Source organism: Nerophis lumbriciformis, linkage group LG24, assembly GCF_033978685.3.
Source record: "Nerophis lumbriciformis linkage group LG24, RoL_Nlum_v2.1, whole genome shotgun sequence".
NCBI classification, from domain to species: domain Eukaryota; kingdom Metazoa; phylum Chordata; class Actinopteri; order Syngnathiformes; family Syngnathidae; genus Nerophis; species Nerophis lumbriciformis.
In genome coordinates, this window is record NC_084571.2 from 37,713,370 (window position 1) to 37,728,146 (window position 14,777).

The following is a 14,777-nucleotide window of genomic DNA, read 5'->3' on the forward strand; positions in this document are numbered from 1 at the left end:
CGTCCGACCGGTAGGAGGCCGCGGGGAAGACCCAGGACACGTTGGGAAGACTATGTCTCCCGGCTGGCCTGGGAACGCCTCGGGGTCCCACAGGAAGAGCTGGACGAAGTGGCTGTGGAGAGGGAAGTCTGGGCTTCCCTGCTTAGGCTGCTGCCCCCGCGACCCGACCTCGGATAAGCGGAAGAAGATGGATGGATGGATGGATGGATGGATGTCCGATAATGGCTTTTTTGCCGTTATCCGAAATTCCGATATTGTCCAACTCTTAATTACCGATTCCGATATCAACCGATACAGATATATATATACAGTCGTGGAACTAACACATTATTATGCCTAATTTTGTTGTGATGCCCCGCTGGATGCATTAAACAATGTAACAAGGTTTTCCAAAATAAATCAACTCAAGTTATGGAAAAAAAAAAATGCCAACATGGCACTGCCATATTTATTATTGAAGTCACAAAGTGCATTATTACGTTTAACATGCCTCAAAACAGCAGCTTGGAATTTGGGACATGCTCTCCCTGAGAGAGCATGAGGAGGTTGAGGTAGGTGGAGGTAGCAGGGGGTGTATATTGTAGCGTCCCGGAAGAGTTAGTGCTGCAAGGGGTTCTGGGTATTTGTTCTGTTGTGTTATGGTGCAGATGTTCTCCCGAAATGTGTTTGTCATTCTTGTTTGGTGTGGGTTCACAGTGTGGCGCATATTTGTAACAGTGTTAAAGTTGTTTATACGGCCACCCAGTGTGACCTGTATGGCTGTTGACCAAGTATGCCTTGCATTCACTTGTGTGTGTGTGTGTGTGTGTGTGTGTGTGTGTGTGTGTGTGTGTGTGTGTGTGTGTGTGTGTGTGTGTGTGTGTGTGTGTGTGTGTGTGTGTGTGTGTGAAAAGCCGTAGATATTATGTGACTGGGCCGGCACGCAAGGTTGGGGGGGGTGGGTTTGAGGTGCGGGGTGGCGGGGGGTGTATATTGTAGCGTCCCGGAAGAGTTAGTGCTGCAAGGGGTTCTGGGTATTTGTTCTGTTGTGTTATGGTGCAGATGTTCTCCCCAAATGTGTTTGTCATTCTTGTTTGGTGTGGGTTCACAGTGTGGCGCATATTTGTAACAGTGTTAAACTTGTTTATACGGCCACCCTCAGTGTGACCTGTATGGCTGTTGACCAAGTATGCATAGCATTTACCTGTGTGTGTGTGAAAAGCCGTAGATATTATGTGACTGGGCCGGCACGCAAGGTTGGGGGGGGGGGTTTGAGGTGCGGGGTGGCGGGGGGGTGTATATTGTAGCGTCCCGGAAGAGTTAGTGCTGCAAGGGGTTCTGGGTATTTGTTCTGTTGTGTTATGGTGCAGATGTTCTCCCGAAATGTGTTTGTCATTCTTGTTTGGTGTGGGTTCACAGTGTGGCGCATATTTGTAACAGTGTTAAACTTGTTTATACGGCCACCCTCAGTGTGACCTGTATGGCTGTTGACCAAGTATGCTTGGCATTCACCTGTGTGTGTGTGTGTGTGAAAAGCCGTAGATATTATGTGACTGGGCCGGCACGCAAGGTTGGGGGGGGGGGGTGGGTTTGAGGTGCGGGGTGGCGGGGGGTGTATATTGTAGCGTCCCGGAAGAGTTAGTGCTGCAAGGGGTTCTGGGTATTTGTTCTGTTGTGTTTATGTTGTGTTACGGTGCGGATGTTCTCCCCAAATGTGTTTGTCATTCTTGTTTGGTGTGGGTTCACAGTGTGGCGCATATTTGTAACAGTGTTAAAGTTGTTTATACGGCCACCCTCAGTGTGACCTGTATGGCTGTTGACCAAGTATGCTTGCATTCACTTGTGTGTGTGTGAAAAGCCGTAGATATTATGTGACTGGGCCGGCACGCAAGGTTGGGGGGGGGGGGGGGGTTGGTTTGAGGTGCGGGGTGGCGGGGGGTGTATATTGTAGCGTCCCGGAAGAGTTAGTGCTGCAAGGGGTTCTGGGTATTTGTTCTGTTGTGTTTATGTTGTGTTACGGTGCGGATGTTCTCCCCAAATGTGTTTGTCATTCTTGTTTGGTGTGGGTTCACAGTGTGGCGCATATTTGTAACAGTGTTAAACTTGTTTATACGGCCACCCTCAGTGTGACCTGTATGGCTGTTGACCAAATATGCGTGGCATTCACCTGTGTGTGTGTGTGTGAAAAGCCGTAGATATTATGTGACTGGGCCGGCACGCAAGGTTGGGGGGGGTGGGTTTGAGGTGCGGGGTGGCGGGGGGTGTATGTTGTAGCGTCCCGGAAGAGTTAGTGCTGCAAGGGGTTCTGGGTATTTGTTCTGTTGTGTTACGGTGCGGATGTTCTCCCGAAATGTATTTGTCATTCTTGTTTGGTGTGGGTTCACAGTGTGGCGCATGTTTGTAACAGTGTTAAAGTTGTTTATACGACCACCCTCAGTGTGACCTGTATGGCTATTGACCAAGTATGGGTGGCATTCACCTGTGTGTGTGTGAAAAGCCGTAGATATTATGTGACTGGGCCGGCACGCAAGGTTGGGGGGGGTGGGTTTGAGGTGCGGGGTGGCGGGGGGTGTATATTGTAGCGTCCCGGAAGAGTTAGTGCTGCAAGGGGTTCTGGGTATTTGTTCTGTTGTGTTATGGTGCAGATTTTCTCCCGAAATGTGTTTGTCATTCTTGTTTGGTGTGGGTTCACAGTGTGGCGCATATTTGTAACAGTGTTAAACTTGTTTATACGGCCACCCTCAGTGTGACCTGTATGGCTGTTGACCAAGTATGCATGGCATTCACCTGTGTGTGTGTGATAAGCCGTAGATATTATGTGACTGGGCCGGCACGCAAGGTTGGGGGGGGGGGGGGGTGGGTTTGAGGTGCGGGGTGGCGGGGGGGTGTATATTGTAGCGTCCCGGAAGAGTTAGTGCTGCAAGGGGTTCTGGGTATTTGTTCTGTTGTGTTTATGTTGTGTTACGGTGCGGATGTTCTCCCCGAAATGTGTTTGTCATTCTTGTTTGGTGTGGGTTCACAGTGTGGCGCATATTTGTAACAGTGTTAAACTTGTTTATACGGCCACCCTCAGTGTGACCTGTATGGCTGTTGACCAAGTATGCGTGGCATTCACCTGTGTGTGTGTGTGAAAAGCCGTAGATATTATGTGACTGGGCCGGCACGCAAGGTTGGGGGGGTGGGTTTGAGGTGCGGGGTGGCGGGGGGTGTATGTTGTAGCGTCCCGGAAGAGTTAGTGCTGCAAGGGGTTCTGGGTATTTGTTCTGTTGTGTTTGTGTTGTGTTACGGTGCGGATGTTCTCCCCAAATGTGTTTGTCATTCTTGTTTGGTGTGGGTTCACAGTGTGGCGCATATTTGTAACAGTGTTAAACTTGTTTATACGGCCACCCTCAGTGTGACCTGTATGGCTGTTGACCAAGCACGCATTGCATTCACTTGTGTGTGTGTGAAAAGCCGTAGATATTATGTGACTGGGCCGGCACGCAAGGTTGGGGGGGGTGGGTTTGAGGTGCGGGGTGGCGGGGGGTGTATATTGTAGCGTCCCGGAAGAGTTAGTGCTGCAAGGGGTTCTGGGTATTTGTTCTGTTGTGTTTATGTTGTGTTACGGTGCGGATGTTCTCCCCAAATGTGTTTGTCATTCTTGTTTGGTGTGGGTTCACAGTGTGGCGCATATTTGTAACAGTGTTAAACTTGTTTATACGGCCACCCTCAGTGTGACCTGTATGGCTGTTGACCAAGTATGAGTGGCATTCACCTGTGTGGGTGTGATAAGCCATAGATATTATGTGACTGGGCCGGCACGCAAGGTTGGGGGGGGTGGGTTTGAGGTGCGGGGTGGCGGAGGGTGTATATTGTAGCGTCCCGGAAGAGTTAGTGCTGCAAGGGGTTCTGGGTATTTGTTCTGTTGTGTTTATGTTGTGTTACGGTGCCGATGTTCTCCCGAAATGTGTTTGTCATTCTTGTTTGGTGTGGGTTCACAGTGTGGCGCATATTTGTAACAGTGTTAAACTTGTTTATACGGCCACCCAGTGTGACCTGTATGGCTGTTGACCAAGTACGCCTTGCATTCACTTGTGTGTGTGTGAAAAGCCGTAGATATTATGTGATTGGGCCGGCACGCAAAGGCAGTGCCTTTAAGGTTTATTGGCGCTCTGTACTTCTCCCTACGTCCGTGTACACAGCGGCGTTTTAAAAAGTCATACATTTTACTTTTTGAAACCGATACCGATAATTTCCGATATCACATTTTAAAGCATTTATCGGCCGATAATATCGGCAGTCCGATATCATCGGACATCTCTAGTAGCAATGCCTTTTTAAAGCATTGTTATGTTTAAAAAAAAGAAAAGCATATTTTTCAATGGAACTGTTGTATTGGAGCTAAGTAGAGTACTTACATTAAAGATGAGCGGCATGTCGTTAAAATAAAACTGATTCTGCTCCTTGTTGAACCTCTGGAGTTGTGCGGCGTAGTCGTTCTTACACTCCTCTGCGACGTGCGCTCTCGTGTGAGCTTGTTGTTTTGCCTGCAAGCACATAATAATAATAATAATAATAATAATAATGGATTCGATTTTATATCATGCTTTTCTATTATTAGATACTCACATGGTCACATTCATTAAGTACAAACCCCGTTTCCATATGAGTTGGGAAATTGTGTTAGATGTAAATATAAACGGAATACAATGATTTGCAAATCATTTTCAACCCATATTCAGTTGAATATGCTACAAAGACAACATATTTGATGTTCAAACTCATAAACATGTTTTTTTTGTTGCAAATAATCATTAACTTTAGAATTTGATGCCAGCAACACATGACAAAGAAGTTGGGAAAGGTGGCAATAAATACTGATCAAGTTGAGGAATGCTCATCAAACACTTATTTGGAACATCCCACAGGTGTGCAGGCTAATTGGGAACAGGTGGGTGCCATGATTGGGTATAAAAGTAGATTCCATGAAATGCTCAGTCATTCATAAACAAAGATGGGGCGAGGTACACCCCTTTGTCCACAACTGCGTGAGCAAATTGTTGAACAGTTTAAGAAAAACCTTTCTCAAGCAAGGAATTTAGGGATTTCACCATCTACGGTCCGTAATATCATCAAAGGGTTCAGAGAATCTGGAGAAATCACTGCACGTAAGCAGCTAAGCCCGTGACCTTCCATCCCTCAGGCTGTACTGCGTCAACAAGCGACATCAGTGTGTAAAGGACATCACCACATGGGCTCAGGAACACTTCAGAAACCCACTGTCAGTAACTACAGATGGTCGCTACATCTGTAAGTGCAAGTTAAAACTCTCCTATGCAAGGCGAAAACCGTTTATCAACAACACCCAGAAACGCCGTCGGCTTCGCTGGGCCTGAGCTCATCTAAGATGGACTTATATAAAGTGGAAAAGTGTTCTGTGGTCTGACGAGTCCACATTTCAAATTGTTTTTGGAAACTGTGGACGTCGTGTCCTCCGGACCAAAGAGGAAAAGAACAATCCGGATTGTTATAGGCGCAAAGTGTAAAAGCCAGCATGTGTGATGGTATGGGGGTGTATTAGTGCCCAAGACATGGGTAACTTACACATCTGTGAAGGCGCCATTAATGCTGAAAGGTACATACAGCAACATATGTTGCCATCCAAGCAATGTTACCATGGACGCCCCTGCTTATTTCAGCAAGACAATGCCAAGCCACGTGTTACATCAACGTGGCTTCATAGTAAAAGAGTGCGGGTACTATCCTGGCCCGCCTGCAGTCCAGACCTGTCTCCCATTGAAAATGTGTGGCGCATTATGAAGCCTAAAATAGCACAACGGAGACCCCCGGACTGTTGAACGACTGAAGCTCTACATAAAACAAGAATGGTAAAGAATTCCACCTGAGAAGCTTCAAAAATGTGTCTCCTCAGTTCCCAAACGTTTACTGAGTGTTGTTAAAAGGAAAGGCCATGTAACACAGTGGTGAACGTTCCCTTTCCCAACTACTTTGGCACGTGTTGCAGCCATGAAATTCTAAGTTAATTATTATTTGCAAAAAAATAAAAAATAAAGTTTATGAGTTTGAACACCAAATATGTTGTCTTTGTAGCGCATTCAACTGAATATGGGTTGAAAAGGATTTGCAAATCATTGTATTCCGTTTATATTTACATCTAACACAATTTCCCAACTCATATGGAAACAGGGTTTGTACACTACTTCCTACCCATTCCTAACGCCGTCGCAGTCTCCTCACCTTCTCAACATCCGCCTTTGTGGCGTTGAGGTCCTGGTCCGTCTTGTCCGCATACTGCGCCGTGCGCTCTGCTTCTCGCCATTCTCGCTCAAAGCGCTTTTTACTCTGGAAAAAGCACATCAGTAACGTAAGAAATTGAAGGGTAAAAACGTTCTGCTGTACACTTTGAGCTTCTGAGCTATGCGGGACGGCGACAATTGTCCCATTGCTGTTTCTGCTTCGTCTACACAAAAAAACACAAATATAAGCTTTCATTAGACAATTGGCCAAACTTCCGCTGATTGTGCAAAATTTGCGGGGGAATTTACGGACATTCAGTAGGACAAAGTTGCAAAGACTTTCTTTAAAACATTTATTCAGTATTTTTTAACTTTAGAAAGTTATATGATTGAAACCGATAATGACGCCAAAAAACATTAAAAAAGATGCAAAGTCCTCAAATGCTTATTTTGAAAATGTTATTTTGTTTATAGATTGTATGCAATTTGTTGTTGTGTTCCCTAATTTTTAGTGTACATAAATGAAGGTGTGTGTTGCCTGGACATAATCTGGACTGGACCTGGTTTTAAGAACCCTTTGAACAATTTAATTTCATTGACAACATGGTCTGGTGAAGGTAAGGAGCCCTTTTAAAAAAATAAAATAAAATAAGATAAAAAAATAAATAAATTATTGAATAAAAAAAAAGTAAAACAATATAAAAACAATTACATAAAAAATAGTAATTAATGAAAATGTTAGTGGACCAGCAGCACGCACAATCATGTGTGCTTCACGGACTGTATTGATATACAGGTAAAAGCCAGTAAATTAGAATATTTTGAAAAACTTGATTTATTTCAGTAATTGCATTCAAAAGGTGTAACTTGTACATTATATTTATTCATTGCACACAGACTGATGCATTCAAATGTTTATTTCATTTAATTTTGATGATTTGAAGTGGCAACAAATGAAAATCCAAAATTCCGTGTGTCACAAAATTAGAATATTACTTAAGGCTAATACAAAAAAAGGATTTTTAAAAATATTGGCCAACTGAAAAGTATGAAAATGAAAAATATGAGCATGTACAATACTCAATACTTGGTTGGAGCTCCTTTTGCCTCAATTACTGCGTTAATGCGGCGTGGCATGGAGTCGATGAGTTTCTGGCACTGCTCAGGTGTTATGAGAGCCCAGGTTGCTCTGATAGTGGCCTTCAACTCTTCTGCGTTTTTGGGTCTGGCATTCTGCATCTTCCTTTTCACAATACCCCACAGATTTTCTATGGGGCTAAGGTCAGGGGAGTTGGCGGGCCAATTTAGAACAGAAATACCATGGTCCGTAAACCAGGCACGGGTAGATTTTGCGCTGTGTGCAGGCGCCAAGTCCTGTTGGAACTTGAAATCTCCATCTCCATAGAGCAGGTCAGCAGCAGGAAGCATGAAGTGCTCTAAAACTTGCTGGTAGACGGCTGCGTTGACCCTGGATCTCAGGAAACAGAGTGGACCGACACCAGCAGATGACATGGCACCCCAAACCATCACTGATGGTGGAAACTTTACACTAGACTTCAGGCAACGTGGATCCTGTGCCTCTCCTGTCTTCCTCCAGACTCTGGGACCTCGATTTCCAAAGGAAATGCAAAATTTGCTTTCGTCAGAAAACATGACTTTGAACCACTCAGCAGCAGTCCAGCTCTTTTTTTCCTTAGCCCAGGTGAGACGCTTTGCGCGCTGTTTCTTGGTCAACAGTGGCTTGACACGAGGTATGCGGCAGTTGAAACCCATGTCTTTCAAGCGTCTCTTGGTGGTGGATCTTGAAGCACTGACTCCAGCAGCTGTCCACTCCTTCTGAATCTCCCCCACATTTTTTAATGTTTTTTTTTTCACAATCTTGACCAGGGCGCGGTGATCCCTATCGCTTGTACACTTTTTCTGACCACAGTTTTTCCTTCCCTTTGCCTCTCCATTAATGTGTTTGGACACAGAGCTCTGAGAACAGCCAGCCTCTTCAGCAATAACCTTTTGTGTCTTTCCCTCCGTGTGCAATGTGTCGATGGTTGCCTTTTGGACAGCTGTCAAATCTGAAGTCTTCCCCATGTTTGTGTAGGCTTCAGAACTGGACTGAGAGACCATTTAAAGCCCTTTGCAGGTGTTTTGAGTGAATCAGCTGATTAGTTTGTGGCACCAGGTGTCTTCAAAATGTAACCCTTACACAATATTCTAATTTTGTGACACACGGAATTTTGGATTTTCATTTGTTGCCACTTCAAATCATCAAAATTAAATGAAATAAACATTTGAATGCATCAGTCTGTGTGCAATGAATAAATATAATGTACAAGTTACACCTTTTGAATGCAATTACTGAAATAAATCAAGTTTTTCAAAATATTCTAATTTACTGGCTTTTACCTGTATATTGTAGGAACCACACTGCAAAAACTGAAATCTACGTAAGATGACATATCTCAAATAAGGGTGATATTTGCTTATTTTCTGTCTAATAAGATAATTCTTCTCACTAAGCAGATTTTATGTTAGAGTGTTTTACTTGTTTTAAGGGTTTTACTCCTAAATGATCTCAGTAAGATATTACAGCTTGTTGCTGAGATTTGATCACCTATATTGAGTAAAACATGGAATATCAACTGTTGTGTCATCAACACTCAAAAGTATAAAACTACTTTTTTTAAAGTAATCATTTCTTACTTCAAGCATGAAAAAAAAAACATGATGCCGAGTGCATATCATTATGTCAAGATAATGGCACTAGCATTTACTTCATTTAAAGGGGAACATTATCACAATTTCAGAAGGGTTTAAAACCATTAAAAATCAGTTCCCAGTGGCTTATTTTATTTTTCGGAGTTTTTTTCAAAATTTTACCCATCACGCAATATCCCTAAAAAAAAGCTTCAAAGTGCCTGATTTTAACCACCCGTCCATTTTCCTGTGACGTCACATAGTGAAGCCAACACAAACAAACATGGCGGAAAGAACAGCAAGCTATAGCGACATTAGCTCGGATTCAGACTCGGATTTCAGCGGCTTAAGCGATTCAACAAGATTACGCATGTATTGAAACGGATGGTTGTAGTGTGGAGGCAGGTAGCGAAAACGAAATTGAAGGAGAAACTGAAGCTATTGAGCCATATCGGTTTGAACCGTATGCAAGCGAAACCCACGAAAACGACACGAGAGAAAGCGAGGACGAATTCGGCGATCGCCTTCTAACCAACGATTGGTATGTGTTTGTTTGGCATTAAAGGAAACTAACAACTAACAACCTGTAACAAAATAATGGGGAGACTTCACTCAAGTTAACCATACCTAAATAGACACAAAATACTGCATAACACAAGACTACCCAAATGATTGAAAAAAATAAATGTTTTTAAGCTAAATTATTGGTAAACACAGTTTATGTATAATAATTTACGTAAAACCGTGAGTAATGAATACCGTATTTTCCGCACTATTAGCCGCACCTAAAAACCACAAATTTACTCAAAAGCTGACAGTGCGGCTTTTAACCCGGTGCGCTTTATATATGGATTAATATTACGATTCATTTTCATAAAGTTTCGATCTCGCAACTTCGGTAAACAGCCGCCATCTTTTTTCCCCGGTAGAACAGGAAGCGCTTCTTCTTCTACGCAAGCAACCGCCAAGGTAAGCACCCGCCCCCATAGAACAGGAAGCGCTTCTTCTTCTACTGTAAGCAACCACCCGCCCGCGTAGAAGAAGAAAAAGCGCGCGGATATACCGTACGTTTCATTTCCTTTGTGTGTTTACATCTGTAAAGACCACAAAATGGCTCCTACTAAGCGTCAGGGATCCGGTTCATGAAAAGACGCAATCTCTCCATCCGCACACGGATTACTATTTCACAGCAACTGATATTCCTGTGAACCGCACTGTGGATACAACGGGAGCACATACGGTGAATATTCGCACCACAGGGAATGAGAAGTCATCCTTCACTGTGGTTCTAGCTTGCCATGCTAATGGCCAGAAACTTCCACCCATGGTGATATTCAAAAGGAAGACCTTGCCAAAAGAGACCTTTCCAGCCGGCGTCATCATAAAAGCTAACTCGAAGGGATGGATGAAGAAAAGATGAGCGAGTGGTTAAGGTAAGTTTAAGTTTACGCGAAGAGGCCGGGTGGCTTTTTTCACGCAGCTCTGTCCATGTTGATATACGTATGTTTGTGATTGCACATTTGCGTACATTTTGGGAGTGAACAGAGTTGTTAGAACGCTGGTTTTTAATATATTATTAAAGTTTGACTGACCTATCTGACTGTTTTTTTGACATTCCTTTAGCGCAGTTAGATGCGGCTTACAACACCGGGCGGCTTATAGGTGGACAAAGTTTTGAAATATGCCGTTCATTGAAGGCGCGGCTTTTAACCCAGGGCGCCTTATGGTGCGGAAAATACGGTAAAGTTTTCATCAATTAATATATTCTGTAGAGATACCCTCATCCGCTCTCTTTTCCTGAAAGCTGATCTGTCCAGTTTTGGAGTTGATGTCAGCAGGCCAGGGAAGCTAGGGTCGATATTCTTCTCTTGATCGTCTTCGGTGGCATAAGGGACGGTGTGAGCCAAGACATCCAGGGGGTTTAGCTCGCTCGTCTGCGGGAACAAACTGCCGCCATTGCTTGCCGTGCTACCGAGGTCCTTTGTCCCTGAATTGCTCACACACTCCGGCAGATTCAATGGGGGTCTGGCGGCAGATTTCTTTGACTTTATGGTTGGAAATGCATCTGCTTTGAGTGTCGCAGGATATCCACACATTCTTGCCATCTCTGTCGTAGCATAGCTTTCGTCGGTAAACAAACGACTGACCATTTCGTCGGCTTTCCCCACAGCCTCGTATTTTTGAACAAATTTCGTCCAATTTCTTGCCACTTTCGCATCTTTGGGCCACTGGTGCAACTTGAATCCGTCCTAAGGCTGAAACGACGCGTCGACGTCATCGATTACGTAAATACGTCGACGCCGTTTTTGTGCGTCGACGCATCGCATACTTGAATAGCCGCCAGGGCGCTAATTAATTTAAAACCTCTTCTCACTCCTGCGCTTATAAATTTGAGTGATGTAAGGATACCATCATGAAAAGCACATTTAATACAAAAAAACGTTATTATGGTCTTACCTTTACTTATGAGTCCATGCGCAGCTGCTTCTGATCAAAAGCATCGATAACTTGTTTATAGAAGTCTTCCTTATCTTTCTTCAGTTTTAAAAGTCTCTCTGTCTCGATGGAGATATTCCTTTAAGTATTACCTCCTGCTTCCATTGAAAGTCCAGTTTAGAAAACTGTTTTATTTTAGATATGTAATCCTCCATGTTAAAAGTGCTCACTCTTGTGGCTTGTTGTCTTCTTCTGCAGCACCGGTCTTCTGCAGTACCGGTAGTCGCAAGAAGGATCACTAGCGCCCTCTACCACCAGGAGGCGGGAGTCATTTAATGACTCATATTTGACACATGCAGCTACGGTATATTAATAAAACATAGCTGCTTACTGTTCCTTTTAGCATATTCAAAAGCTTGGACCTTAAATCCTACTGAATAGCTCTTAATCTTCTTCCCTTTATGCGATTTCAAATGATTGAAATCAGCCTCCTCCATTTTGAAAATGATGACAGGTGAAGTGTCACTCATGACGTGACGAGTTTGACCCGGCGGAAGTTCTAGACATATGCTAATTATTTTGCGAAACGAGTTTGACCCGGCGAAAATTCCTAATAAAATTAATATTTTGCGAAACGAGTTTGACCCAGCGAAAATTCCTAATAAAATTAATATTTTGTGAAACGAGTTTGATCCGGCGTTAATCCTGAGCAGGCGGTAAGGCCAAGCATGCGCTAATTATTTTGCGAAACGAGTTTGACCCGGCAGCCAATTCAAGGAAATACGCACTTTTTTGTATTGGATGTTTATCTTTATTTTTGCACATTTTAAAGCAAAAATAAGCAATACTTTTACTTTCGAAATGCTTATACTATTGCAGAATATTAAGATTTGCACTGTTATGTTTATTTTATTTTTGCACATTAAAAAGCAAATACGCTACTTTTAATTTTGTTAAATGTTAAAAGTTTTTTTTGTTTTTTTTTGGAAATAAAAGCCATGCCTTTTGAAAAAACTGGCCTACATTTATTTTTTCATCTTCTTTTTAAATAAAAAAAATAATCGGTAAAAGGAAAAATAATCTATAGATTAATCGAAAAAAATCTATAGATTAACCGATTAATCGAAAAAATAATCTATAGATTAATCGATTAAAAAAATAATCGTTAGCTGCAGCCAATCCGTCCCTATTCGTGTTGTTACACCCTCCGACAACACACCGACGATGATGTGTTTGAGAAAATGGCGGATTGCTTCCCGATGTGTCGTCACGTTGTGACGTCATCGCTCCGAGAGCAAATAATAGAAAGGCGTTTAATTCGCCAAAATTCACCCATTTAGAGTTCGGAAATCGGTTAAAAAAATATATGGTCTTTTTTCTGCAACATCAAGGTATATATTGACGCTTACATAGGTCTGGTGATAATGTTCCCCTTTAAGAATATTTTTCAACATACTGAGCAAAAAGGTCTCATTTTTTTTCTACCAAGAAAAGTGCACTTGTTATTAGTGAGAATATACTTATTAGGGCCCGCATGGCCCATTGTATAAGGACTCCCAAAGGGAGTCCTTATGCAATGGGACATAAGGACCTATTTTAATAAAAAAAACGAACCCCAAAACTCAAAATTGCGCTCTAGCGCCCCCTAGGAAAAGAAAAAACTAGACTACCTGTAACTCTCACTAGGAAGGTCGGAGAGACATGAAAAAAATACCTCTATGTAGGTCTGACTTACACCTACATTTCACAATTGTACATTGTCGGGCAAAAATCAACAGGAAGTTGGCTATTCCCCCTTCAAGACAAAAATGTACTAAAAACAGTCACTTTTGCCTCTTTGAGCTGTAATTTGACCCCCTTAACATGCTTCAAAACTCACCGAACTGAACACACACATCAGGACTGGCAAAAATTGCGATCTAATAAAAAAACCTAACCCCAAATTTCAAAATTGCGCTCTACCGCAATTTTTGAATAAAACGCAGAAAAAACTGCTCCTCGGAAGAAAAATATGACAAAACTGCCTGTAACTCCCACTGGGAAGGTCGGAGAGACATGAAACAAAAACCTCTATGTAGGTCTCACTTAGACCTACATTTCATAAATTGACAACCCCCAGCAAAATTCTACAGGAAGTTTGCTTTTCCCCCTTCAAAACATCATTTTTGTAAAAACCGGTCACCTTTTATAAAACATTATCTCCTCTGAGCGCGTTTGTTGTTTCGGCTTCAAACTAACACAGGAGAGAGATTGAACCCTTCTGATTAAAAGTTATCGAAAGAGTTTTGATACCTGCTCCGGTTTTGATTTTACGACCCTTCAAAGAACCGCTATGATGATGCTGCTGCGCTGATGTTATTTCAAGATGGCTGCTTAAAAGCAGGAAGCACCAGCGTGCCCACACAATGCAGACAGGTAGGTACACTACACAAAAGTATTGGGACAATTCGGACTAAAAGTAGACAAAAGTATTGGGACACTTATGACTACCACTGGACAAAAGTATTGGGACACTTAGGCCGAAAACTGGACAAAAGTATTGGGACACTTAGGCCGAAAACTGGACAAAAGTATTAGGACACTTGGGACTACAACTTGACAAAAGTATTGGGACAATTATGACTATCACTGAACAAAAGTATTGGGACACTTATGACGACAACTGGACAAAAGTATTGGGACACTTACACTGAACAAAAGTATTGGGACACTTATGACGACAACTGGACAAAAGTATTGGGACACTTACACTGGACAAAAGTATTGGGACAATTATGACTATCACTGGACAAAAGTATTGGGACACTTATGACAACTGGACAAAAGTATTGGGACACTTACACTGGACAAAAGTATTGGGACACTTACACTGGACAAAAGTATTGGGACACTTAGGACTACAACTTGACAAAAGTATTGGGACACTTATGACTACCACTGCACAAAATTATTGAGACACTTCGGACTAAACGTAGACACAAGTATTGGGATACTTAGGACTTCCACTTGACAAAAGTATTGGGACACTTACACTGGACAAAAGTATTGGGACACTTAGGACTACAATTTGACAAAAGTATTGGGACACTTAGGACTAAAACTGGACAAAAGTTTTGGACACTTATGACTAAAACTGGACACAAGTATTGGGACACTTAGGACTAAAACTTGACAAAAGTATTGGGCCACTTGGGACTAAAACTTGACAAAAGTATTGGAACTCTTCGGACTACCACTGGACAAAAGTATTGGGACGCTTACACTGGCCAAAAGTATTGGGACACTTAGGACTACAACTGGACAAAAGTATTGGGACACTTAGGACTACAACTGAACAAAGGTTTTGGGATACTTAGGACTGCAACTAGACAAAAAAAATGGGACTTTTAGTATTAAAACTTGACAAAAATATTGGGACACTTAGGACTAAAACTT

The 14,777-nt window shown here is 42.6% G+C and overlaps 1 protein-coding gene across 1 annotated transcript in view; it reads right to left on the minus strand.

The window, feature by feature from the left end:
• The window catches only part of trip10a (thyroid hormone receptor interactor 10a), a 145,368-nt gene that overhangs the window by 48,931 nt on the left and 81,660 nt on the right, over window positions 1-14,777 (minus strand). Inside the window, exons 6-7 of the mRNA XM_061982065.1 lie at window positions 6,217-6,321; window positions 4,377-4,505 (exon numbers count right to left, since the gene is read on the minus strand). Coding sequence (XP_061838049.1) covers window positions 4,377-4,505; window positions 6,217-6,321 — 234 coding nt within the window. The remainder of the gene's footprint in view (window positions 1-4,376; window positions 4,506-6,216; window positions 6,322-14,777) is intronic.